Here is a 24811-nt window from a genome sequence, read left to right on the forward strand (position 1 = left end):
GAAAAGAATCCCAGGCTTCTGTAGGGTTCACCTGCTCCCAGGGACCTCTGAGGGCTCCACACCAGCTCAGCCACTCAGAAAATACTTCGCCCCGGCTCTGTGCCAGGCCCTGTTCTAGACACGGGGAAGAAATGGAGACTCGGATCCTAGCTCTCCAGGGACAATGTCTCCATTAGCCAGTAACTTAATAAACCAATATTAAATCGTAACAAGATCTACCAAGAAAATAATCCAGGCTGAGGTGATTGAGAGTAACTGCTAGGCAGGCAGGGAGGACCTCTCTGAAGAAGTGAGACTCAAAGGACGAGGAGCCGGCTGTGGGGTGATTAGGTGGAACAGCATTCCAAGCAGCAGGAACAGCAAGTGCAAAGGCTGTGCGCAAGGAAACTCAAATGGCAGGTTAAAGGAACAAAAAAGGGCAGAGTGGCTGGAGCAGAATGAAAAGGGCTATAGGCAGAAACCGGTTTGGTTCAGTCGATAGAGCATCGGCCTGCGGACTGAAAGGTCCCAGGTTTGATTCCGGTCAAGGGCATGTACCTTGGTTGCGGGCACATCCCCAGTAGGGGTGTGTGCAAGAGGCAGTTGATCAATGATTCTCTCTCAAAGGTGTTTCTAACTCTCTATCCCCCTCTCTTCCTCTCTGTAAAAAATCAACAAAATAAAATAAAAGATTTTTTTTTTTAAAAAAAGAAAAAGGGCTATTGTGGTGCAGGTGACACGGGGTAGGCCCTATCACAGGCCAGGGAATCAGGGCAAGGAAGCAGGAGTTTATTCCAAGTGTGATGGAAAGCCACTGGGTAGATTATTTTTTATTGATTTCAGAGAGAGGAAGGGAGTGAGAGAGAGGGATAGAAACATCAAGGATGAGAAAGGATCATTGATTGGCTGCCCCTGCACTCCCCACCCTGGAGACTGAGCCCTAAACCCAGGCATGTGCCCTGACCAGAATTGAACTGTGACATTCTGGTTCATGGGTCAACACTCAACCATTGAGCCACACTGGCTGGGCTGTAGCTAACTTTTTTTTTTTTTTTTTTTTTTTGAGCCCTTACTCAATGGTAGGGGCTTATTAAGCCCTTTAAATGCATTAACTCATTTAATGCTCTCAAGCAAGCCAGATGAGGAAACAGGCCCGAAGAGGTTAAACCATTAGTACAAGGCTGCATAGCTACATTCATAGCCCACTGGGACCAAAGGGGGAACGATCAATTGCAAGGGATAAGATCTCATACAGACAACAATGACACAAAGGCAGAGCTTGCATTGCAGTTAATGAGAGAAAAGAAACTAACATCCACCAGGTTTCCTCCAGGAAGAGCGAGGGTTACTAGAGTTCAAACGTACTTCTCAGCACTTCCTCCTCTGGAATCCTTGTTCTCTTACACCCTTCCTGCCTTGCTTGCTTGCTGTTTGTGCCCCTAGTCATAACAGCTAGCATTTACTTGGTGCTAGTGGCGTGCCATGTGTCATGCCCAGCACGTGCACTGTGCCCACTTAGTATGTTCTTGCAATAAGCTTATCGGTTCTTTTTTAGGATGAGGACATTGAGGCTCAGAGCTGCCTAAGTGAGGGGTCCGAGAATTGGCACTAAGAATGTATAGCCAAGGATTTGAACCTTGGTCTGTCAGACACAAGAGTCTCAGCTTTGAGCTACTGGGTTGTGACCACCCACGTGCCACCTTCCCATGAGCAGTCAGTTCATGGGCTCCCCACCAGAGGCCACGGGGTGGCCTTTTCCTTTAGCTGCCTGAGGAGGGCCAACAACAGTGCCCACCTCACAGATTCCGAAGCTAACTTAGTTCATGTGATCTGGGGAGACCACCCGTCCTGGTTCGCCTGGTACTGGAGGGTTCCCAGGAAGGGAGACATTCTGTTTCTTTCTTTTCTCTCGGAGAATTTTTGTTAGAGTTTATTTAAGCCACGCTGATGGCATCTGGGAAGCCAGATCTCAAAGGCTCCTGAGGCATTCCGTTTCAAAGCCAGGAAAATCCTGAGCAAATCAGGACAAGTTGGGCACCAGCGCTTGTCGCTCAATGCGTATTCAATGGACGTCAGTCGTTATTGCTCCTCCTCTCCTCTTTGATCAGTTTGACAACCACAAGGCAGCAAGCACCCACTCTGCGCTGTCCTGGGAGCTGCGGGCACTGTAGGCAGTAGATCCTCGGAGGGAGATGGGGGCGGGGGTTACTGTTCAGAGAGCCTAGCTCCAAGGGTTCACACACAAACACTCACAGTTCCCGGGCTAATGCCAAACCTCCTTGTGGGGTGAGTCCGGCAGCCTGTGTGGACTTGCTTGGACCCCCTGGGAGAGGTTCCAGGGCCCTTGCGGAGAGGCAGCTGGGGGTCTCGTAGTGAAGCCTGGCAAGGAGCGGCTGGTGGGTGGAAGGGAAGGAACAAACGTGCCTTTGGCATTGACTTTCTGGCTCGCCCTGGGCTCACTGAAGGCCCACGAGGCAGCTCCTTTTATCACACACATTTTGCTACACGAGGGAACTGACTGACCCGCGGGTTGACTTGCCCAGAACCGTGCAGGAAGAGAGCGCCAATTGGAATCTGAACCAAGATCCCAGCGAAGCAGGGGTTGCTGGTGCGGGGCCCCTGCACTTCCCTCCCTCCGCCCAGCGTGGGTCGCCCACTTGCCCTGACAGAGGCCGGGCTTGTCACGGGGCTCTGTACAGCTCTCTCCTCTCTCCGGGCTGCCAGCGTCCCGCCCCATCCCCTCCCAGCCCACGAGGGAGGAGGCGGGAGCGGGAAGAGGAGGGGGGTCGGGGAGGCCGGGCTTTATAAAGGCGCCGGGACCCGCGGCCCGCCAGACCCCGCCGCCCGGACCCCGCCACCCGGACCCGCAACCCGGACCCCGCAGCTCGGACCCCGCCGCCCGGACCCCGCCGCCCGGACCTCCAGCGCCGCCGCCCCCGTGACCGCGCCGACCCTCCCTTCCCAGCTCCACGGCAGTGAGTTGGGGTGCGTCCCCATCCTCCCCCAGACCTTCGCCGAGCAGCGCGGTCTACGGAGGAGACCCCACGAAGGAGGGCGCTGAGATGGGGGGCACCAGGCAAATTGCGGGTGGTGGGGATTTAGGACCCAGGGGAGCTGGCAGACCCTTCCGCCCCGCGCCCCCGGCCCCCCCAGGCTCCGGGCCTTGGAGACCGCAAGCTGCCCCCCAAGAATGCGCGTGCAGCCGTTCCCATGGTAGCGTGCTGGCCGGGCCCGCCCTCCGCTAAAGAAAAGGAGAGGTTGTTGGGGAGACGCCGGATTGCTCCCCGGAAGGTCCAAATTCGTCTCGGGGCGGTTGCACTTGGGAGCCAAGGATGCCCCCTCCCCCTCCCTGGTGCCCCACATCTCCTGGAAGCCGGAGCGCCAGCCGCTACGCCTCTCCGAGCCTCACTTTCTGCATCTGTCCAATGGAGGCACCGTTACTGGTCCAGGTTTCCCGAAGAGCTATCTCGAGGGTGATATCCGGACCAGCCCCGCCTCCTGGTTGGACATCCGAGGGGAGTTTAGTGACCCGGTGACTCCCGTGACCCCACCTCGCCCCAAGGCCCGCTCGCCATGGCCCACCTCGCTGCCCTCCTCCTAGCCCTGCTGGCGGGAGCTCAGGCCGAGATCCCCGGCTGCAAGATCCGCATCACCTCCAAGGCGCTGGAGCTGGGTAAGGCGTGGGGGTGGGCGGGGGCGGGTGGGCGTGGGGTCACCCCGAGGGTGGGCGCAGGCGCTGAGGTCTCGCTTCGGCCTCAGTGAAGCAGGAGGGGCTGCGCTTTCTGGAGCAAGAGCTGGAGACTATCACCATCCCGGACCTGGGAGGCCGCGAGGGCCGCTTCTACTACAACATCTCCGAGTGAGCAGGGACCCCGGGGCGGGGCTTCCACCTGGGGGCGGGGCCAAGTGGATGAGGCGGTGCCTAATAGGATGGGCCCAGCCGGTGAAGGTGAAGCCTGCCACCATTGGTGGGATCGAGCGGATGGGCGTGGCCTAGGAGATGTAGGCGGGACTGAAAACAGCTAGGTGGAACGGAGGCGTGGTCACAGAGCACCAGAGGAGAGGAAACTCGCCAGTGGACGAGAGTGGGGTCTAGGGCACCGGGTGGAGCTAATGGGAGAGGTCCCGAGAGCAGAGGAAGGCCTGTAGTTTAGGGTGATGGCGACAGGTGGCTCGGATCTTAGATGATGGAGACAAAAATCCAGGGTGTGGGAGGGAAGAGAGTACAAGCAACAAGGCTTCCAAGAGAAGAGATGAAGCTTTTAACATCTGAGTCAGGAGAAGCCCATCTTTGAAAGCTATCCTAGCCCAAGTTGAGCCACCCAAGTCCAGGGCGGGCACTTGAGGGGCAATGAGATAACCCATTCCACCCCTCCCAGTTTCCCCACGCCTGGACTGGAAGCGGAGGGGCTGAATTCCCCGTGGTTGGGCGGGATCCCCTCTTGGCCTTGAATGTGACCCTGAGGCCTCCTGCAGGGTGACGGTCACGGAGCTGCAGCTGACATCCTCTGAGCTCCACTTCCAGCCAGAGCAGGAGCTGGTGCTCCAAACCAGCAACTCTTCCCTGGGGCTGCGCTTTCGGAGGCAGTTTCTCTACTGGTTCATGTGAGGACCTGGCGCCCTCAGGGGAGTGGCACGTGGATCCGGAGGGCTGGGGGTGTGAGGTTGTGGGCAATCCCTTAGCCTTTCTGAGTCTCCATTTCTTTATCTGTACAATAGGGAGTCATATCCCTTTCCTAGGGATTGATTAGGTTTGGCAGAATGTCTGGTAAACTGTGCAAAAGTGAAGCCTTATTAAGAGGTATCAGGATGTATGGGGGTGTGGGAGCAGGCAGTGAGGGCTTTGTTGACTCCAAGATTGGGGGAACGTTAACCATGTCCCCCCTCCCGGCAGCTACGATGGGGGCTATATCAATGCCTCTGCCCAGGGCATATCCATCCGCACGGCTCTGCAGCTCTCCCGAGACGCCACTGGCCGAATCAAAGTGGCCAACGTCTCCTGCCAGGCCTCTGTCTCCAAGTTGTATGCAGCCTTCGGGGGGACTTTCAGGTAAGCCCCACTCCCAACCCCAGTGCACCCATTTTGGACCCCACGGTCCATCCACCTGGCGCAATGCAAAGTGCATAGGCTTGGGAGTCAGACCAACTGGGTCCAAATCTCAGCGCCATCATGCCCTGGCTGTGTGACCTTGGCAAGTCCCTAAAGCTTGGTGCCTCAGTTTCCTCATTGGTAACATGAGGATGATAATCGAACCTATTTTATAAGATGTTGTGAGGCATGTTTGTGTTAATATGTGTAAAACTATTTAGAACAGCACCTGGCATCCTAATATACACTCAGTGGCCAGGTTACTATGATCTCTGAACGCACAATAATCTGGCCACTCAGTGTATAAAGAGCCAGGGTCCATAACGTCCAAAATGACTGAACGGACAACTGATCATCAGGCTGCGTACACACAGCAGGCTCGGGTGGGCGGGGACTGGCAAGCAGGCTGAACTGCTGACCTCTCGGTCCCTCCTGGGTTGTGGGCACCGTGGCGACCCAGTACTGACTGCCGCTGCCAAGTTGGGTGTGATGTGATTGGTTGGGGGGCCCCACCATCACCCCATGATTGTCCACAGAGGGAAGCCTAGGCCACTGGCTCGGGGGCTCCACAATCACCCAAAAGAGGGAGACCCAGGCTACCTGGCCAGTGGCAGTAGGCAGGGCCTCCCTCTGTGGGGCTGTTAATCACATGAATTTCATGCACCGGCTCTCTAGTCTATATATATAAAAGCCTAATGTGCTAAGTGTCCCCTCAGGAGTTTGATTGCTCACTATGACATGCACTATGACATCCACTGACCACCAGAGGGCAGTGTGGAACGAAGGGAGGACCTGGCCAGCAGCCAGCAGCCACTAGGAACCTTCCCATGCACGAATTTCATGCACTGGGCCTCTAGTATAATAATAAGTGGCTAGCCACTTAATGGTGAGGATAAGTGTCACAATTGGACATGAATTGGGTTCTCAGTATTTGTTGGCTCTTACTAGTTATAACAAAAATAATAACATGGGCTCAGGTTTGGGGCTGAGAAGGGACTTTTTGCTGGTTCTGGAAGAGGGTCAGGAAGAGGGTCAGGAAGATTTGTCATCTAGTATAAGTACACTGTCCATTTTTCACTTCTTGAACAAGGTGTATGCCAGTCCCCAAGGCTTCAGAAAAGAGCTCGGAGGCTAGTTGGAGGGGAAAAATGCATTTGTCATTGGGGCCTTGAGAGGGACTACGTGCTCTTGGGGTTCAGAGGGCAGTCTGGGAGACTGCCTAAAAGAGGAAGCATCTGAGCCCAGACTGGGAACTATGGAATGGGAGCATGGAGGCAGGGAGGGCGTGGGTAACCACATGGAGGTGGAGATGTACAGTTTGAGGAACTGGCTGGCTTCACTTGGCCTGTGGGAGGCTGGTGTAGGAGAGGTCATGAGAATAAGAATGAGGGGATTGGGGCACGAGTCATGGAAAACCTCTATTGAAGTGATTGTAATTCAGGTCAAAGTTGATGTGTCCAACCCCCTGCCTCCATCTCCCTGACCAGTGACTTCTCCTGGACCTAGATTGGGACAGGGGCAAGACTGGACTCACCATTCTACTCTCTCCTCACAGGATGGTGTATGAAGTCCTCTCCACTTTCATCACCTCAGGGATGCACTTCCTCCTCAACCAGCAGGTGTGGGCAGTGGCAGGTCTGGGGAACGGTGGGGGTGACCTTTCTTTCAAAGACCCTGACTCTGCTGACCACCTCTCAGATCTGCCCAGTGATCTACCATGCAGGGACGGTGCTGCTCAACTCCCTTCTGGACACTGTGCCTGGTGAGCTGGTGCTGGCGGGAGAGGGGGTCGGAGGGCTCTGGGTCAGGCCTGGGGCTGGAGTGGGGGTGAGGAGGAGGCTGGGTCCACAGCTGGCTTTCAGTGCTTCAGAGGACATGGAGCCCCAGCTGGGGCGGTACGTGGCCTCTGCTGACTCACTGCATGACCCAAGGTTAAGTATGCACGTTTCTCCGGGCCTCGGTTTCCTCATTTTGCTGGTGAGGCCTCCCTCTGGGGCTGCTGAGGATTAACTGAGGGGCTGGTTGTCAAGGTCCTCGGTATATGCTTGCTGATCACTGGGATCTTACTTGTGTTCATCACCTGGCACTTAATAGATGCTTAATTAACGTGAATTCTCTTTTCCGAAGCTGTGACCTGTCAGCTGTGGGGATGGTCAGCAAAGCAGCCGGGGAAACCATGAGGGAAAGGAATCCCTTACCACCTTGTTTAGAGATTTGATGAAACCCCTGTGGTAGTAGTAGTAGTAGTAGTAGTAAAAATAGTAACAGCTGCCATTATTGAGCACTTATGCACATCAGGCACTAAGTGCTTTCCACACAAAACTAGTTTGATCCTCGTAACAACCCTGCGAGGGAAGTATTTTATGGATGAGAAACTGAGGCGCAGACAGCTTAAGCACCTTGCCTCACGCAGCTTGGAGTAACTTGAGCTCTTCCCCACAGTACGAAGCTCTGTGGACCATCTCGTTGGCATTGACTACTCCCTCCTGAAGGACCCTGTGGTCTCCACCAACAACATGGACATGGACTTCCGGGTGAGCTGCCCGGCTGGTGCGTCTGTCACCAATTCCCTTCTCCTCCCCAAGGTTGCTAGTTTCATCTTCCTAAAGCACAGCTCTGATGATGCCACTCCATTGCCGGGAATGCTGCTGCTCCCACTGCCTACGGCATTAGCTCCATCTCCCGGGTGTAGCATTGGGGCCTTGTTACTCTTGTCTGCCCTCCCCCCGCTTTCTAACTTCACCCTGTTCTTCTTTCTCAAATATATCCCTCGATTCCTACCTCAGGGCCTTTGCTCAAGCGCTGATTTTCCCCATGTCCCTTGAAGGAGTTGAGCATAAAACTCTGTGCACATAATCTCATTTCACCCTCATAATCCCGTGAGTCAAGTACCCCTTTAGAAATGTGGAGACTTGCTCAGAGGTGATGTCATAGCACCTTTGCTCCTAATGGGGGCAGCAGTTTCAGGGCACAGACTCCAGAGCTGGAATGCCTGAAGCTCAGATACTAGCTCTGCCACTTACTAGCTGCGTGACCCCAAGCAAGTGGCTTTACCACAACCCTGGGCATGTGCCCTGGCCGGGTATCAAACCCTGCCTTCTTGGTTCATAGGTCGACACTCAACCACTGAGCAACGCCAACCAGGCTGTTTAGATTGATTTTTAGAGAAAAAGGGATAAAGTGATAGAAACATCGATGAGAAACATTGATTGGCATGCCTTCTACCGGGACCAAGCCTGCAACCCGGGCATGTGCCCTGACTGGGAATCGAACCATGACCTCCTGGTTCCTGGGTCAGTGCACAACCACTGAGCCACTCTGGCCAGGCCCATGGCCTTTTAAGAAATGTCCTTATGGGTTCCCCAAGGACAACGTGGTCCAACTCCCTACCACTCCTCACAGTGCCTAGCACTGGGCCTGGAGACATCGTGTGCGGGACCCGTTTGCCTTGGTCCTGACCCTGACCCCCCTCCAGGGGGCCTTCTATCCCCTGGCCCAGGGGAACTGCAGCCTGCCTAACCAGGCAGTGGAGCCCCAGCTGCAGGACGAGGAGCGGATGGTGTACGTGGCCTTCTCTGAATTTTTCTTTGACTCGGCTTTGGACAGCTACTTCCAGGCGGGGGCCCTGCGGCTGTCGCTGGTGGGGGACAAGGTATGCCAGGGCCCATGTGTGGGATGAGCAAGAGGTGATGGTGATGGAGCTCCTGATGACCCTGCCTCACCCCCAATTCCCCTGACCAGGTGCCCAAGGACCTGGACATGCTGCTGAGGGCCTCCTACTTCGGGAGCATTTTCCTGCAGGTGAGTGCTGGGGGGGCGGAGGGAGGTGGCCAGGGTGGGTGGGCACACCACCCGCAGGGGACCAGTGAGGTGTGCAGGTGGAGGCCCCCAGTGGCAGCCATGGAGGAGACAGAAGTCCTGGCCTCTGGCCACGTCTCCTCACCTGGCTGGGCCTGAGGCTAAGTCTGTGCAGGCGGCTCACTAGTTCCTGCTCCGTCTGTCCTTCATGAAGCCGTGATGAGAACACAAGCTCTGCGAGGAAGTGTAGGGGCTTTAATGACTGATGTTATTCTTTTTGCTCATTTTCCTTTGCTTAAAGGGGATATCCTCACCAGAGAACATTTTTTTTCCATTGACTTTTTTTAGAGAGGGAAAGTAGGGGGAGAGAAACATGGACTCTAACGTGAGAGAGACACATTGGTTGCCTCCCTCACATGCCCCAACGGGCCAGGGACGACCTGCAACCAAGGAACCCGAGGTACATGCCCTTGGTTGGGGATCGAACCCACGACCCTTTCATCTGTAGGTTGATGCTGTAACCGCTGAGCCAAACAAGCCAGGGCAGGGAGTTTAAATTTTTTTTTTTTTTTTTTTTTTGAGGGGTGGGCCTGTGGTTTCTTTTTAATTAGTTGCTGTAACACTGTCCTTCAGGTGGCTGGGGGAGTTTCATGTTTTCTTTAGACATCATTAGGCGCCGAAGCTCCTGCAGGACAACTTTGATACTATATGAATTCTGCCATTTCGCTAGCACTGATATGGCTCTTGGGTCCACCACTCCATTAGAACTATTAACTCCATTCATATTAATTTTTGTTACAAATCTTACAAAGGGGGGTGCTTCTGGGTATTTAGGACCACATTCTATTTTAAGGCTGTATATTCGGTTTTCATAAATTGTTCTTGGAGGCCCAATTATCATCCCTGTCCATCTTGTAAGTGTCATGTCTTCGTCATCTTCTAGACCCCAGCTAACTGTGCCATCTCCTACTCCTTTCTGGCCTTCTTCGAGTTCTTCCAACAGTCGAAAATTGCGAGGGACTTTTACTCCTGAGCCAGTGGTGGCTGCCATCTTGCGTCGCTCGGGAGTTTAAAATTTAACAAGGAGTATTTCGGTGTCCTTGGTTCAGTTTTGTAAACGATGGAGCCGATATATGAACCTGGATTATGAATCGGTGATTCCTGGTCATACTGGCATTCACTACACGTACAACCTCGTAGTGTTGTCATGAGGATTAAATGACTTAATACCCACAAACAAGTGTACTAGCACCTGGAACAGAGTAAGTGCTCGCTGAACACTAGCTGCTTTTTTTTTTTTTTTAATTTATTGATTTTTTACAGAGAGGAAGAGAGAGGGATAGAGAGTTAGAAACATTGATGAGAGAGAATCATCGATCAGCTGCCTCTTGCAAACCCCCCACTGGGGAATGTGCCCGAAACCAAGGTACATGCCCTTGATCGGAATCGAACCCGGGACCTTTCAGTCCGCGGACCGACTCTCTATCCATTGAGCCAAACGGTTCCAGCTAGCTGCTGTTGTTATTGCTATCATCACATCATCAAATGTTCGGCCAAGAGCCGTTCAGAGCATGGACTCTATTGCCGACTGCCTGGGTTGGCATCCCAGTTCTGCAATGAGTAACTACATAACCTCTAACAAATTACTTAACCTCTCTGTGCCCTAATTTCCCACCTCCAAAAAGAATACCTGTCTCACGTGGTTGTGGTGAGGTTAAATGAAATGTCTGGTTAAGAGTAAGCACTTGATCCATGTGGAAACCCAGCAGCTCTCCACACTGCGCCCTAAAGCAACAGCACAGCAGTTTGAGAAAGGAGCCAGGGCAGGGGACTGGGACGTGGAAAGCAGACTGTCTCCGAGGAGTGTGGATGGGCGATGGGTCATGAACACTGGAGAACAGAGCAGAGAGAAGGAAGGGACCTCCTTAGAATAAGACATTGGTGTGAGCAGAGGCACAGAGGCTGGACACAATTCTGCAGGCTGGGAAGCTTCACCTTTTCCGTATTTGTCCTCGGGGCTCTCAGAGGGCAGACCTCGAGCCCCCGTCCTCCCGGGGCTCACCTGGGAACAGACCCGGGGTTGACCCTCCCTGCTCCGCCCGCAGACCCCTGCAGTGCTGGACTCCCCGCTGAAGCTGGAGCTGCGTGTCCTGGCACCACCGCACTGCACCATCAAGCCCTCGGGCACCACCATCTCTGTCACGGCCAGTGTCTCCATCACCCTGGTCCCACCCAACCTGCCGGAGGTCCAGCTGTCCAGCATGATCATGGTGGGGCACCAGAGTGAGGGCTGTGAGGGCTGGAGCGAGCGGGCTGGGGACCTGCCTGGTCAGTAACACCGGCCCCTCCCCACGTTCCCGCAGGACGCCCGCCTCAGCGCCAAGATGGCCCTCCGGGGGAACGCGCTGCGCGTGCACCTCGACTTGCGCAAGTATGAGAGGCGTCTGGGAATCCCCGAGCCCTTAGCCGCTGGGCCTCAGTGTCTTAGGGACAATCACACGTGCCTACAGAACGGGCGCTAAAGTTCCGTCTTTCCAACGAGCCACCGAGGAGCTGTGGTCTCTTCACAGAGTGCTGGCTGAGAGTGGACCAAACTCACCCTAAGTGACATGCTCAGTCACACCGAGCACCTCAGAACATGGGTTTTGGCAGGAACCCAGCACAACTTAGCTTTGTAATTTTTAAAAAAAATTATTGATTTTAGAGAGGGGAGAGAAACGCTGATTTAAAAAAAAATATATATATATATTTTATTGATTTTTTACAGAGAGGAAGGGAGGATAGAGAGTTAGAAACATTGATGAGAGAGAGTCAATCAGCTGCCTCTTGCACGCCCCTCACTGGGGATGTGCCCGCAACCAAGGTACATGCCCTTGACCAGAATCGAACCTGGGACCCTTCAGTCCGCAGGCTGACACTCTATCCACTGAGCCAAACTGGTTTTGGCGAGAAACACTGATTTATTATTCCGCTCATTGATGCATTCATTCCTTACCTCTGGTGTGTGCCCTGAAGGGGTAGAACCGGCATCTTTGGCATATTGGGATGATGCTCTAACTGAACCACCTGGCCAGGATTTTAACTTCTTAAACACATTTAGTGTCTGGCAGGGAGTAAGCTCTGTACTTTTTTTATTTATTATTTTATTTCTATTGATTTGAGAGAGGAAAGGAGAGGGAGATAGAAATATCAATGAGAACATCATTGATCAGCTGCCTCCTGCATACCTCCTATTGAAGACCGAGCTGGCAACCTGGACATTTACCCTCGAACCCGAGACCCTTCAGTCTGCAGGCTGACGCTCTATCCACTGAGCCAAACCGGGTAGGGCTGGACTGTACTTTTTGTTAAAGATAAGCGGCACATGCCCTCGCAGTGTTGCTCAGTGGCTCAAGTGTCAAGACCATGCATGGAAGGGTCTCGGGTTTGATCCCTGGCCCCTGATCCCTGGCCCCTGTTGGGGCACATGCAGGAAGCAACCAATCGATGTTGCTCTCTCTCCCTCTCCCTCTAAAAAAAATAAATAAAATCAATGGAAAAACATCCTCTAGCGAGGATTAACAATAATAATAATAAACAAAACAAGCTATCTGCAGAAGTCTGGCATGTAGGAAGTGCTCGACAAATAAGCAGCAGCCAATGTGGGGAAAAAGAGACCTAGAAGGAGAAGTGGCTCACCAAGAAGACACATCTGGATGTCCTATGACCATCGACCTATGAGCCAGGTCATGGTTCATTCCCGGTCTGGGCACATGTCCAGGTTGCAGGCTCAATTCCCAGTAGGGGGCATGCAGAAAGCAGCTGATGGATGATTCTCTGCCATCATTGATATTTCTAGCTCTCTCTCCTCCCTTCCTCTCTTTGAAGTCAATAGAAATATATTAAAAAAATAACACACACCTGGAGTCAATTCCCACCCCCCCATCCCCCTATTGTCCTTGACCACTGGTTAGGACCCCCCAGGGTAGGACCCCCTGGGAAGGTGCAGAGGTGGGACACCTGAGACTGAAACTCGGGCTTCTGCTGGCCTGGGAGGCCTAGAAGAGGGGAGGCACACCACCAGGCATTTCTCTCTCCCACAGGTTCCGAATCTACTCCAACCAGTCTGCGCTGGAGTCGCTGGCAGTGAGTTGGGAATGGGGGGTGGGCGGAGGCTGGGGTCAGGGTGAGCGGCTAGGGTAAGCCCAGCTGCTCCTCCCACCCTGACTCCGCCCCACCTCCCTCCCAGCTGATCCCGCTGCAGGCCCCCCTGAAGACCATGCTGCAGTTTGGGGTGATGCCCCTGCTCAATGGTAGGGCACGGGGTATGAGGTGGGAGGGCAGGCGAGGGACCTGGGTGGGCCCAGACTGAGCCAGCTGTCCCACCCACAGAGCGGCTCCGACGTGGGGTGCAGATCCCACTGCCCGAGGGGATGGACTTTGTGCGAGAGGTGGTGACAAACCACGCGGTGAGTGGGGCGCGATGGGGAGGGCGGGCAGGGCCTTCCTCTTCCTCAGCAGCTCCTCCCTCAGCAATGGCTCCCTCCCACTTTGTTTTTTCTGACTTTTACTTTCTTTTTCATTTCTTTATTGATTAAGGTATCACATATTTGTCCTCATCCCCCCATTCCCACCCCCCATCCCCCTATTGTCCTTGACCACTGGTTAGGCTCATGTATGCAGTAAGTCCTTTGGTTGATCTCTCCCTTTTATCCCCACCCTCCCTCTGGGGTGCTCCCTCCCATTTTAATCTTACATCAGGCCCCTCTAGCCCTTTGTACAGGCTGGGCCCTCACCTTGGAATGATTCCAGCTCCCATGCCTGCTCACCTTTCAGGTCTTAGCTAAGAGGTCACCTCCTCCGGGAAGCCCTCCTGGAGCCCCACGGGCTGTATTCCTGCAGCCTCTATTTCAGCACCCTTCACAGCAAGTTATAATTGCTTTGCTGTTCCATCTGTCCCACTAGAGAAGCCCCTCAAGGCCAAGGCTCTCTCTGTGTCTCTAAACTTGGCCTCAGTACTGGAATGAATGGACTTCCTCCCCTGCCCGCTGCACAGGGCTTCCTCACCATTGGGGCTGACCTCCACTTTGCCGAAGGGCTGCGAGAGGTGATTGAGAAGAACCGGCGGCCTGCGAACACCGTGGACTCCAGGGCACCCAGTCCCCCACCTCCCTCCACAGCAGCTGCCTGAGCCTCAGCCCCGCCCCTGGCAGCTGCATTCAGGACCAATGCCTCTTATCTCCTCCTCCACCCCCTCACAGCTCGCAGTACCCTCTTTAACCCCCAGTGCCACAGAGAAGAGGAGGGTGTAAGTGGTACCAAATTTAATTTCGTAATCACACTCAGTCGGTCAATTAGTCCGTCCCTCCTCCCGGCGGGCTGTGCCCAGCTCTATTGTGTTCCTGGGGCGGCATCAGTGCATGAAGGGCGTTGTGTAAGCAGGGAGGGCCCAGGCCCTGCCCGCCAGGAATAAAGTGCTCAGTCCCTCACTGCCCTGCAGGGGAATTTGCATTAAGGAGGCCCTCCCTTCTAGCGGGAGAGGCAGGAGGGGCTGCCCCTGTGGTCGTCAGTATGGCTGCTTGTTCAGGAAGCGGGAGAACATGGTGAAGGCAGCCAGGGGCTTGTCGGTGGGGACCATGTGTCCAGCGCCCTGAGAAGCAAAGCTTTGTAAGATTCCCTCCCTGCCCCTGGGGGCTTCCTTCATCCCATTGGATCCCCCCGCCAATGAGATTCCTCCTCCACCCTCCGGCCCCAAACCTTCCAATCTCCATCCCCTACTCTCCCTCCCTGTCCTTGGGGGGCCAGATGGAACCCAGCATAAAGGGAAATGGGAAGGAAAGACCAGGTGGGTCCTGCCCCATCGCTCTTGCCCCAGCCAGCCCGCCCTCGCCAGGCCCAGGCCCCACCTTGATGGTGAGAAAGGCGATGTGGGAGAACTCCTTCACGAAGCCGGCGATCTGCTCCCCGCTGTCCCCGTAGTTCACTAACCAGGGCCGGCGCTGTACCTCCACCTGCGCCACAGGAACGATCAGCAGCCGGCAGCCACCCGCCAGCCCTGCTCACAGACACGGGGCCTCGAGGCCTCCGGGGCGGGAACGCCTCCAGGTTTGCCCCTCGGCCAGGCGTGCCCCCCCTGCCCCTGCACCAGCCTCCCAGGGCCACCGTCCCTGCCTCACCTTCTGGTTGAGGGAATCCACAAACCACTCATCCCCCAAGAAGTTGCAGGCCATGTCCACATCTCCGTTGTAGAGCAGGATCCGGTATTTCTGGAGCGGAGCAGGGGAAAGTGGGAAGTCTGGGACAAGCCCAGGTCTCCGCCCTTATCTGGTTCAAGCCCTACCCCCGCTCAGGGAATTCAAGGGGCCCAGCTAAACAGGGTGGACCTGGGCGTGCTTGTGCTTTCTGACTGCTTTCCTACACGCGTCCAGTGCTCTATGAAATGCTTTCCCTATGAAGGCGGGTGCCATGATTAATCCCATTTTACAGCTGGGGAAACCAAGTCTCAGGATATGTGAGAAAGCTGTCTAGGGTCACATGGCTAGTAAAGAAACTCGCACCCAGGCAATCTGACCCTCAGCCCATGCTCTAACCACTGTGCATACAGACCTGGTCCTAACCTGGCTCTGCTAGTGTCTCCTAGGTGACCTTGGACAAGACCGCTCCCATCCTGGACCTCCATTTGCCTATCTGTAACACCATCTGACTAGCTCTTCTCACCCTAAAGGCTTCTTGGCCAACGCAGACCCCTCCACCTCCTACACCAGAGCAGCGTGGGGTGGGCCAAAGCCAGATTCAAATCCTGACCAGCCCAACTACAGGACCTCGGGCAAGTGCTTCACTTCTTGGAGTTTTAGCTTCCAGTTTCCTCTGCCTTGCCACCCTGCTCCAGGCCCTGAGGCTGCTGGTGTACCCAGCTGTGCTGCCCCTTCTCACCTGTGGGGCAAGCAGCTTCAGGTACTGGGAATTCATGCTTTGGTAGAGACGGCGGTACTGTATATTCACAAGGAAGCTGTAGGCGCACGGTCCCGGGAAGACCAGGGAGGGGAAGAAAGAGTCAACAGATCAGACCTCTCCTAACCCCAGGCTCTAGCCTAGGAGGCAGACAGCTGGGACTCGTCCTCCTCGGCATGCTGCTTCTCTAAGTGGGGCTGGACCTCAGAGGTCCTCAGCCCACTCTCCTTTAGAAGTGCACAGGGACACTTTGGTGGTTTCAATGACTGGATGCAGCTGGCATGTAGAGCATAGAGGCTCGTAGGTGTGAGAACCACAGAACAGAAGGGCAAGTGGTCCCTGCTTGCCTCTCATCACCTTTTCACTCCGGTCAACAGAGAGCCGAGCTGCTGGGATGGCACTGGAGTGGAGGTGAGGGAGGGGAGTTGGGAGCGTGTCTACTATTTTAACAAACACATGGCCATTTAAGGATGAACTGGCTGAAAACCAACGTAGGGTTTAAACACCCTGGAAAACAACTCACTGCTGCCCCGAGTGCCCAAAGATTCCGGGGGGCTTTTCTGATGCCCACAAGCCCCACAGGCTGCCAACCCCCAGCCACTGGCAGCCACAGAGCCTCACTTGCACATGTCCCAGCCAGGCAGCTGCTCGGGGATGTGGAGGGCCTTCCGCACGAAAGGGTTGTTGAGGTAGGTGGAGGTGGCTGTGGTGTTGGTGCAGGGGGGGTCCAGGTGCACCCTATCCCCAGAACGCAGCAGTGCCTGAGGGGCACAGACAGAGTCAGGGTCTTCACCTCCTGCCCTGCCTCTCCCGACCCCCAGAGGAAGCCCAGACTCTCGCACACCTGATGCCACGTTCGCTTCATTGGCAGCCGAGTGAAGATGTTGCCAAAATCCTGGACCACGACAGTATCCTTCTCATACCTGGAAGAGAAGGCGGGGGGGATAGGTGCTTGAGCCTCAAGAGGGGGCTGCGGTTGGCCCAATGGGCACCCAAGCAGCGCTTACCTCACATGGCCTGGCACCCCCCCAGCACACGGGGCGTAGAGGTTGTAGATGTTGAGACCAGAGCTGGCCACGATGTGAGACACTTCCTGGAGCTGCAACGGCACCCCGCGCCACCATGCTTTACGAAAACCTGGCTTCCCCGTGACTCATCAACTTGTCCCAAGACTTAGCGCTTTCCTACCTCACCCTGTCATTACCCTTTCTCTACTTTTTTCCCACACACAGGGAAAATGAGGCTCAGTGGAGGGAATTGGCTAGACCTGGGTTCAAATCCTAGTGCTTCTACTTCCTAGCACTGTGACTTCAACGTTCTTGGCCTCAGTTTCCTTATCTGGAAAATGTGAATGATACATCTCCCTTGAAAGAGAAACTGACGATTATATGATGTGCCCTGGCACGGGGCAGGTGATAGATCAGAAAACACCTTTCTCTCCCAGGGGTGAGGGGATTTACCCAGAAAAACCACAGGATGTGGTGATGGTTTGGCATGCGTATTCATGTGTCCCACAGAACCCTGATTGCTGAGGCATGCAGGATAGGACAACAATAGGGGTGGGGGCAGGGAGTCCCCCGGGAGGAGATGTGGTCCCGTTCCCAGGACGGGGGGTACCAGGATGACACGCGGTGGGGGCAGGACCTTACACTGTTCACACATTCTGGGTCTTTGTTGTCATAGAAGTTACACTTGCTTTGAGAGCAGCAGTGGGTCTGCAGGGAAGACCAGAGCCTGGAGAGGAGATCAGAGTGAAAGTGCTTAGAGACCCACTTCCTCCTTCCAACCTCCCATGGTGACCAGACCCCCCCGGGGAGGAGGAAATATATCACAGGGTGTGTATGTAGGTCCCCAACCTAGCTGCCCCTGGGCCATCCTACCTGCCCTCCTTGGTCCCTTTAAATTCTAATCTCTAGTCTTAGGCCTCTTAGCACCCTCCTAACAGCCCCAGCCCCCACCTTCTGCTCACAGAGCAGGGTAGGGCTCAGGATATTGTGTGCCTGGAGGACAGACCTGAGATCTTGTGACCCTGTCCCACCCAGAAGATTGCCCAGCTGCCCCCCTCCCATACCTGTTCCCCAGGAGGCCATGGTAGTAGGCAAAATAGACGAGAGAGTTGTCATTCTGTTCATAGGAGGAGAGTCCGTTGCCTACGGCCAGCCCCTGTGAAACAGTCAGGGCACCCAGTTCAGCGGGAGGCTGGGGAGGAGGAACTTCCCGTGACTTACACCCAGACCTTCAGCAATATGGAAACCGAAACCAGGGTGGCTTGTGGGGGTGTGTGGGTGAGGGAGGCCACAAAACATAGAGAACAGAGCTGGCAGCCTGACAAGTGAGTTTCCTGTCACGGGAGGCACGCGAACAGAGAGGCCAGGTCGAGGTGAGGGTGTGATGAAGGAGTCTGGGTTGGATGGCGGAGTTGACCTGTCTGACCTCCCCGATCAGGAAGCTATGACCACTTTCTCCCCCTCCCCCCTGTAGCAGCCCCGCACCTGAAGGTTCATGCTGGGGTCCTGCATGACCAGCACAGCCAGGGTGGGGATGTAGATGCCGGCATAGCTCTCTCCCGTCAGGAAAAGCTCGTTGTCCTTGTACTCCGGGAAGAGGCGGAAGAAATCTTGAAGGGCCTCAAAATTACTCTGCGCAACCTGGGGATGGCAGGAGGGAGGGGACCCGGAGCCTTTGGTATCTGAGCTGGAAAGGATCTCCAGATAATGATATACCAACCCACCCTGTTTGTGCAAGAGGAAGTGGCTTCACAGTGACAGGATCACAGCAGGTAGCATTTAACAGCCAAAAATGGACTCCAGAGCCATGGTCTTTGCCTGTATCATGCCACCCTTAGAAAACCAGGGAGGCTGGGCACACGGCAGGTGCAGGGCTCACCTCAGTGTCATTGGTCGCATAATACTTGTCCTTGGAGTAGGAGAAGCCCACCCCTGCTGGGGACTCGAGGTACAGCACGTTGGCAATCTAGAGGGGATGAGGAAATAGCTGCAGAGAGCGCCACACCCGACCAAGTGCCCAGACATCCCACAGGACCCACAGCACCGCCCCTGCCCCTACCAGGTTCCAAGAGTAGGGGTTGTACTCCAGGGTGACACCATCTGGTTGGATCTGAGGAGGAAAGATATGGCTGATTAGCCACCATGTCAAGCCGATGGTACAGATAAAGTAAGGCTCAGAAAAAGGGCACATTTTGGGGGGAGAAACCAAAGTCCCTTTCCTTTGGGAATGTCCCCTTCCTCTCCTATCCCTGGGTCATGGAGGAGGGCTGCTTTCCACTCACCAGGAAGGGGCCGTGCTCGGTGAGGAAGCCATCTAGGGAGCTGCAGCCCGGCCCTCCATTGAGCCAGAGCACCACAGGGCTGCTCTTGGGATCCTTCTGGGACTCCACAAACCTGGGAGGGAGGGGCCAGGCCTGAGTGGGTGCAGGTTTAGGGGCCTCTTCCAGACCTCCCTGCAGCTAAGGCTCCCTCAGGAATCTTCAGAACCCCCACCCCGAGGTCCTCTCCCCAGGGGGGCATCCCTGTGCTCCCTCCTCCCCCCGCCCTGGGAGGGAGAGCCGCGGACCAGTAGTGGAGATGCTTGGAGCCCGAGCCTTTGAGGTAGCCCGAGTACTGGCGGAAAGATGGCTGCTTGGCCAGCCCGGGCAGACACTGGATCTCGTCTTGATCGGGGGCTGCCTCGCCTCGGGGCGACCCGAGCAGCAGCAGCAGCAGCGGGAAGAAGAGCGGCGACGGCGCGGCTCGGACCATCTGGGGAGGAAGCGGGCGCCGGCTGTTTACTGGCTGCCGGGCTGCGGGCAGCCGTCCCCGGGGAAGAGCTGGCGGCGCTCCCCAGCCCCAGCTCGCAGCCCGGCCTCCCCCGCTCGCTCCGCGCGCCGCCGCCGGGGGGTCCGGGATCCCTCCCCGCCTTCGGCGTCCCCTCACCTCTGCTCCCCCGCGTCCTTGTTCTCCCGGAGCTGTCGGGCGGCGGGAAGTCATGTGTGCGCCGCGTCACGTGTGCTCTGGCATCACGTGACAGCCTCCCGCGGCTCGGCGGGGAATGCTGACCCGGGAAGGGCGGGGGCGGGGACGGTCCACGCCCAGTCGGGGTCGGGGGCCTCCAAGGTCACATCTCGGGTGCCCGTGATCAGATGACTGGGTTTGGACGGCCAGGATCCCCCCCAGCCTTCCACGGGGCAGTTTGAGGCGGAATGGCTGAATGAAGCGGCACTAGGACCCCCCCCCGGACAGAGCCTCCGGGGCGAGTGTAGGGGGGAATACCTTCCATACCTCCGCGGTCACCTTCTGAGCCAGCTGCCCAAAATAGTCCCCGGCGCCCACAGGCCTTGCTCATGGCGGGGCGATGGCTGCTGTCTCCGACCCCATGGACTTGGGTGCGCCCTGGGGGCCCGCGCGCCCCGAGCCCTCTCCCACCCGCTTCCATCGGGTGCACGGCGCCAACATCCGCGTGGACCCCTCCGGGACGCGGGCCACGCGCGTGGAGAGCTTCGCTCACGGCGTGTGCTTCAGTCGCGAGCCGCTGGCCCCGGGCCAGATATTTCTGGTCGAGATCGAGGAGAAAGAGCTGGGCTGGTGCGGCCACCTGCGCCTCGGCCTGACTGCGCTGGACCCCGCCAGTCTGGCGCCGGTGCCTGAGTTCTCGCTGCCTGACCTGGTCAGCCTCGGCCACACCTGGGTCTTCGCCATCACGCGCCACCACAACCGCGTGCCCCGGGAGGGCCGCCCGGCTGCAGAGGCGGCGGTCCCCTGCCGACCCCCAGCCCTCCTGGTGGAACCGTATCTGTGCATTGAGCAGTTTCGCATTCCCCGCGACCGCTTGGTGGGCCGCAGTCGGCCCGGACTCTACAGCCACCTCCTGGACCAGCTCTATGAGCTGAACGTGCTGCCTCCGACCGCGCGCCGTAGCCGCCTGGGCGTTCTCTTCTGCCCACGCCCGGACGGCACAGCCGACATGCACATCGTCATCAATGGCGAGGACATGGGCCCCAGCGCCCGGGGGCTGCCAGCTGCCCAGCCCCTCTACGCAGTGGTGGACGTGTTTGCCTCCACTAAGAGCGTGCGCCTGGTCCAGCTTGAGTATGGCTGTAGGTATCCCACCTCCTAGATAGCGACCCCTCCTGGCCCAGGGTGGGACCTGAACTTGCTAGGCTTCCGAGCCAGCTCAAGGCCTTGGTCCGTCCAGCATTAATTTAAAAGGCGGGGAATCTGGCCCCGTATTATACCACTGCTTGTGGTCTTGGATAAGTCGTTCCCTAGCTCTGGGCCTCAGTTACCGTCTTGGCTGTGACTGATTAGGATGCCTTCCAAGTTCCCTCTGGCTTTGATATTATTTTCTGTATTAATCCGAACTGATCTTAGATTCTGGGCCTTTTTGAGAGTTGTGTGCTCTTTTATTAAAACAATGTTCCTGGATTTGGGCATACCAGTTTAAAGACATCACAGACTCCAGATTGAGAGCTTCTTAATCCTGAGATTTGGTTCATTAGAGCCCTGGTAAATCCTTTATTTGGACCTCTGATCACATATTATGTATTCAGTGAACCAGAGCCCACTCTGTGCTGGAGGCTAGAGTTGCACAGCTAAATTGGAAACTATCCCTGCCCCCAGAAGCTGCTAAGTGGGGGGGGGCGAGGGGGGGAGGAAAGGGAGGGTACTGAGTGTTACACTAGAAATAGGGCTGCAGCATTGTGAAAGAATTGTGAAAGAGGTGCTTATCTCAAGCACAGGTACAGCCCCATGAGTCACAAGGGCTCTAGAGAGTAGAAGGGAGTTGCTCAACTTAATGACAAAGGGGGTGGGGGGACGACCAAGACCTAGATCTTTTGGTACTCGGCCTTAGACCTACCCTCCTGCTCAGGTTGCCTCTGACCATCTTCTTTCCACAGTGCCATCCCTGCAGACCCTGTGCCGCCTGGTGATCCAGAGGAGTGTGGTGCACCGTTTGGCCATTGACGGGCTCCACCTGCCCAAAGGACTTAAGGATTTCTGCAAGTATGAGTGAAGGCCTGCAGCTGCCCTGGAGCAGGGGCCAAGGTCGCGTCCTGGCCCCAGAGCTGTGGCTGGTCTGAATGGCCATCCTGCTGTCAGCCCGAACCAGAAATAAATACAGCCAGTGCTGATCATTAGAGGGTCTCCTGGCCCCTGCAGCCTGTGAGGAGCACTTCTTTTAGAATGACTGTGGGTTGGTGAGCACGTCAGCGCAAGAGACAGCATTTTATTTTTATTTATTTTAAAAATTCATTCAGCCCTAGCCGGTTTGGCTCAACGGATAGAGCGTTGGCCTGTGGACTGAAGGGACCCAGGTTCAATTCCAGTCAAAGGCACATGCCTGGGTTGCAGGCTTGTTCCCCAGTAGGAGGTGTGCAGGAGGCAGGCAATCAATGATTCTCTCTCATCATTGATGTTTCTATCTCTCTATCCTCCCTTCCTCTCTAAAATCAATAAAAATATTTTAAAAATAAATATTCATTGATTTTTCACAGGGGAAGGGGGAGAGAGAGACAGAAACATTAATTTGTTATTCCACCTATTTGTTTATCCACTGGTTGATTCCTGTGTGTGCCCCAACTAGGGACTGAACCCACAACCTTGGTGCATCAGAGTGACTTGGTGTATCAGGGATGATTCTTTTTTTAAATATATTTGATTGATTTTTTTTTTTTTTTTTTTTTTTTTACAGAGAGGAAGAGAGAGAGATAGAGAGCCAGAAACATCGATGAGAGAAAAACATCGACCAGCTGCCTCTTGCACACCCCCCACCGGGGATGTGCCCTTGACCGGAATCGAACCCGGGACCTTTCAGTCTGCAGACTGACGCTCTACCACTGAGCCAAACCGGTTTCGGCAGGGGTGATTCTTTAACCACCTGAGCTACCTGAACAGGGGAAGAGAAAACATATTTTATTTAAAAAATTCATTTGAGAGAGACACACTTCAATAGGTTGCCTCCCGTGTGCACCCTGACCAAGGATTGAACCCGCAACCCAGGTATGTGCTCTGATTGGGAATCAAACCCGCCACCTTTTAGTGTACAGGATGATGCTCCAACCCACTGAGCCACATTGGCCAGGGCAAGAGAGAGCGCTTTAGACATCATCTAGACCAGTGGTTCCTAGCCTGGCTACTCATCAGTGTATAGACTCCATCTCCAGAGATTCCTAGATTTGCTGGAGGTTTGGGCCTAGACATCGTTTCTGTAAAAGCTTCCCCTTGAGATTCTAATGTACAGCCAGAGTGGAGAACAGAGGTCTCAACTTTGGCACATATAACCACTTGAGGAATTTTGAAAAAGACGGATAACTGGGTCTGAGCCCTAGAATTCTGCCTTAAATGGGCTGGGATGCGGCTGGGCATCAGGATTTCTAAAGGTTCCCAAGGGAAACTAATGTGCAACCCTAGACCAACTATTTCATCTTGGTGGTGGGAATCTGAAGGCCAGAGGTCAGACAGGAAATGAATCGATGCAGAGAATTCCTTCTCTCACACTACAGCCACAAAGCACCAGACTCCATTACTTGTATTCCTGATCATTCGCTTCCATACAAATGGTCTCATTTAGTTCTCACAGCTTCTGGTGAGGTAGTGGGCAGTCATTGCCCCTGCTGTTCAGATGAGGATCTCAAGGAACAAAACTGTCCGGGAGACTCGCCCAAGGTAAAGGCAAGAACCTAGAATGCCCAGACCCTGGTTAGTGCTCCTTCAACCATTGTCTTATGGAGGTTCTAGAATGAACAGGCAGTGTTGTGAGGTAGGTTCCAGGTACAGAAGGGAGAGACTATGAGGTGACATTCTAGAAGGGTGGGGAGGGCAGGAGGGGGCAGACAGCTGTTTCCTCACAAACAGGCGCTCTGGGGGAGCCATGTCCTATTTCATGTCCTCACAAACCCATCGAGGTCTTCTGTCTTCCGGCCAAGGTGAGAGAGGGGCTCTGGGAACTGGAATGGCTATAATTTCCCCTGAGAACTTGCTTCCTGGCTCTGGGGAGGTGGAGGTTTCTGCTAAGCTTTTTGGGGCTGGCCCTCAAAGTCAATTCTTTTCCAAGAAATTCCATTCTCAAAGTGCTTGCCAATAGCTACCCACTTGCTCACTCACTCATTCAACAAACACTTCTCCATCACTTAGAGCTGGGGACGGGAGTGTGGATATTAGCATAACCTAGTTCCCAACCATTAGATAACCCTCTTCGGCTGCCCTTCATTGCTCCTGTTCCCAGTGCTTTGCTCCTATGCCCTGCCCCTCAGGGCCTCCCTCTCGGAGAGACCAAGAATGAATAATAGTCCATCTCATTCCTGTCTCTGCAGGTGAGACTGCTTCTAGAGGCTCATCTCTTGGCCCCTATAGTCCTGTAGAGCCAGTGGTGGTGGCCTCTGGTGGACGAGGCCAACTGAACCAGAAAACTGAGCAGGTGGTACCTGGTGTCCAGGCCTGGGGCCCAACTCTGGCAGTGCCGGAAGCCAGGGGCTGCCCCGGGGGGCCTAGCTGGGAGACACTACGGCAGAAGGAGTACGGCCGATACTGCCACAAGTTCCCCCCTGTGAAGCAGCCGGAGAGCTTGGGCTGGGAGGATGGCTGCTCCAGAAGCAGAGCTCCCCACCTGGGTGGCTCCAGCAGGCCTGGGCCCCTCCTACTGTGTGGGCTATCACCAGGAGTTGTGCCAAAGCCCTCTGCGGCAGGGGGAAAGGAGGCCGGCTCCCCGCCCGACATCTGCATCCTTACCCTGGCCATGATGATTGCCGGCATCCCCACCGTGCCGGTCCCAGGCCTGCGGGAAGAGGACCTAATCCGGGCAGCTCAAGCTTTCATGATGGCCCATCCAGAGCCAGAGGGGGCTGTGGAGGGGGTGCAGTGGGGGCAGGTGCATGCCCACACAGCCTCTGGGCACATGCCCCTAGTGAGATCCAGGAGGGGCCAGCCTCCTGGCTCCTGCTTGTAGCTGATGAAATAGCATCAGACACATAGGGTGGCTTCTCCGTATGGTTTTTGGGCGGATAGGGTTGGGGGTGCCTAT

The 24811-nt window shown here is 55.4% G+C and overlaps 5 protein-coding genes across 6 annotated transcripts; 3 read left to right on the forward strand and 2 right to left on the reverse strand.

The window, feature by feature from the left end:
* Positions 1-2655: 2655 nt before the first annotated feature.
* On the forward strand, positions 2656-14186 carry PLTP (phospholipid transfer protein). Of its 2 annotated transcripts, none has more exons than XM_084888720.1 (16): positions 2656-2954; positions 3542-3652; positions 3739-3838; positions 4456-4584; positions 4874-5029; positions 6624-6687; positions 6767-6830; positions 7511-7602; positions 8544-8720; positions 8810-8869; positions 10972-11136; positions 11230-11297; positions 12949-12991; positions 13095-13158; positions 13238-13314; positions 13902-14186. In XM_084888720.1, the coding sequence occupies exons 2-16, from the start codon at positions 3553-3555 to the stop codon at positions 14034-14036; spliced, it is 1494 nt and encodes a 497-aa protein (XP_084744846.1). In that variant the 5' UTR covers positions 2656-2954; positions 3542-3552; the 3' UTR covers positions 14037-14186. The 2 variants fall into 2 exon arrangements, with proteins under 2 accessions (XP_084744846.1, XP_084744845.1); XM_084888719.1 differs by having other exon boundaries at positions 2770-2954; positions 3429-3652.
* LOC311625003 (ubiquitin-conjugating enzyme E2 variant 1) lies at positions 9452-9922 on the reverse strand. Its single transcript, XM_084888771.1, has one exon. It carries the CDS (start codon positions 9915-9917, stop codon positions 9474-9476), a length of 444 nt encoding a protein of 147 aa, XP_084744897.1. The 5' UTR covers positions 9918-9922; the 3' UTR covers positions 9452-9473.
* On the reverse strand, positions 14153-19849 carry CTSA (cathepsin A). Its single transcript, XM_084888721.1, has 15 exons — positions 19729-19849; positions 19370-19554; positions 19086-19197; positions 18863-18913; positions 18683-18769; positions 18289-18444; positions 17868-17959; positions 17446-17530; positions 16804-16895; positions 16641-16719; positions 16418-16557; positions 15779-15854; positions 15022-15111; positions 14752-14856; positions 14153-14495 (listed from the first exon to the last, which is right to left on the reverse strand). Exons 1-15 carry the CDS (start codon positions 19780-19782, stop codon positions 14412-14414), a joined length of 1488 nt encoding a protein of 495 aa, XP_084744847.1. The 5' UTR covers positions 19783-19849; the 3' UTR covers positions 14153-14411.
* A 183-nt stretch (positions 19850-20032) lies between these two features.
* Positions 20033-21935, forward strand: NEURL2 (neuralized E3 ubiquitin protein ligase 2). Its single transcript, XM_084888745.1, has 2 exons — positions 20033-20888; positions 21690-21935. Exons 1-2 carry the CDS (start codon positions 20147-20149, stop codon positions 21803-21805), a joined length of 858 nt encoding a protein of 285 aa, XP_084744871.1. The 5' UTR covers positions 20033-20146; the 3' UTR covers positions 21806-21935.
* Positions 21936-23588: 1653 nt separating this feature from the next.
* SPATA25 (spermatogenesis associated 25) lies at positions 23589-24773 on the forward strand. Its single transcript, XM_084888776.1, has 2 exons — positions 23589-23717; positions 24105-24773. The coding sequence occupies exons 1-2, from the start codon at positions 23663-23665 to the stop codon at positions 24734-24736; spliced, it is 687 nt and encodes a 228-aa protein (XP_084744902.1). The 5' UTR covers positions 23589-23662; the 3' UTR covers positions 24737-24773.
* The last annotated feature ends 38 nt before the right edge of the window (positions 24774-24811 follow it).

This window comes from Pipistrellus hanaki (genome assembly GCF_964339955.1).
Source record: "Pipistrellus hanaki genome assembly, chromosome: 6".
NCBI classification, from domain to species: Eukaryota; Metazoa; Chordata; class Mammalia; order Chiroptera; family Vespertilionidae; genus Pipistrellus; species Pipistrellus hanaki.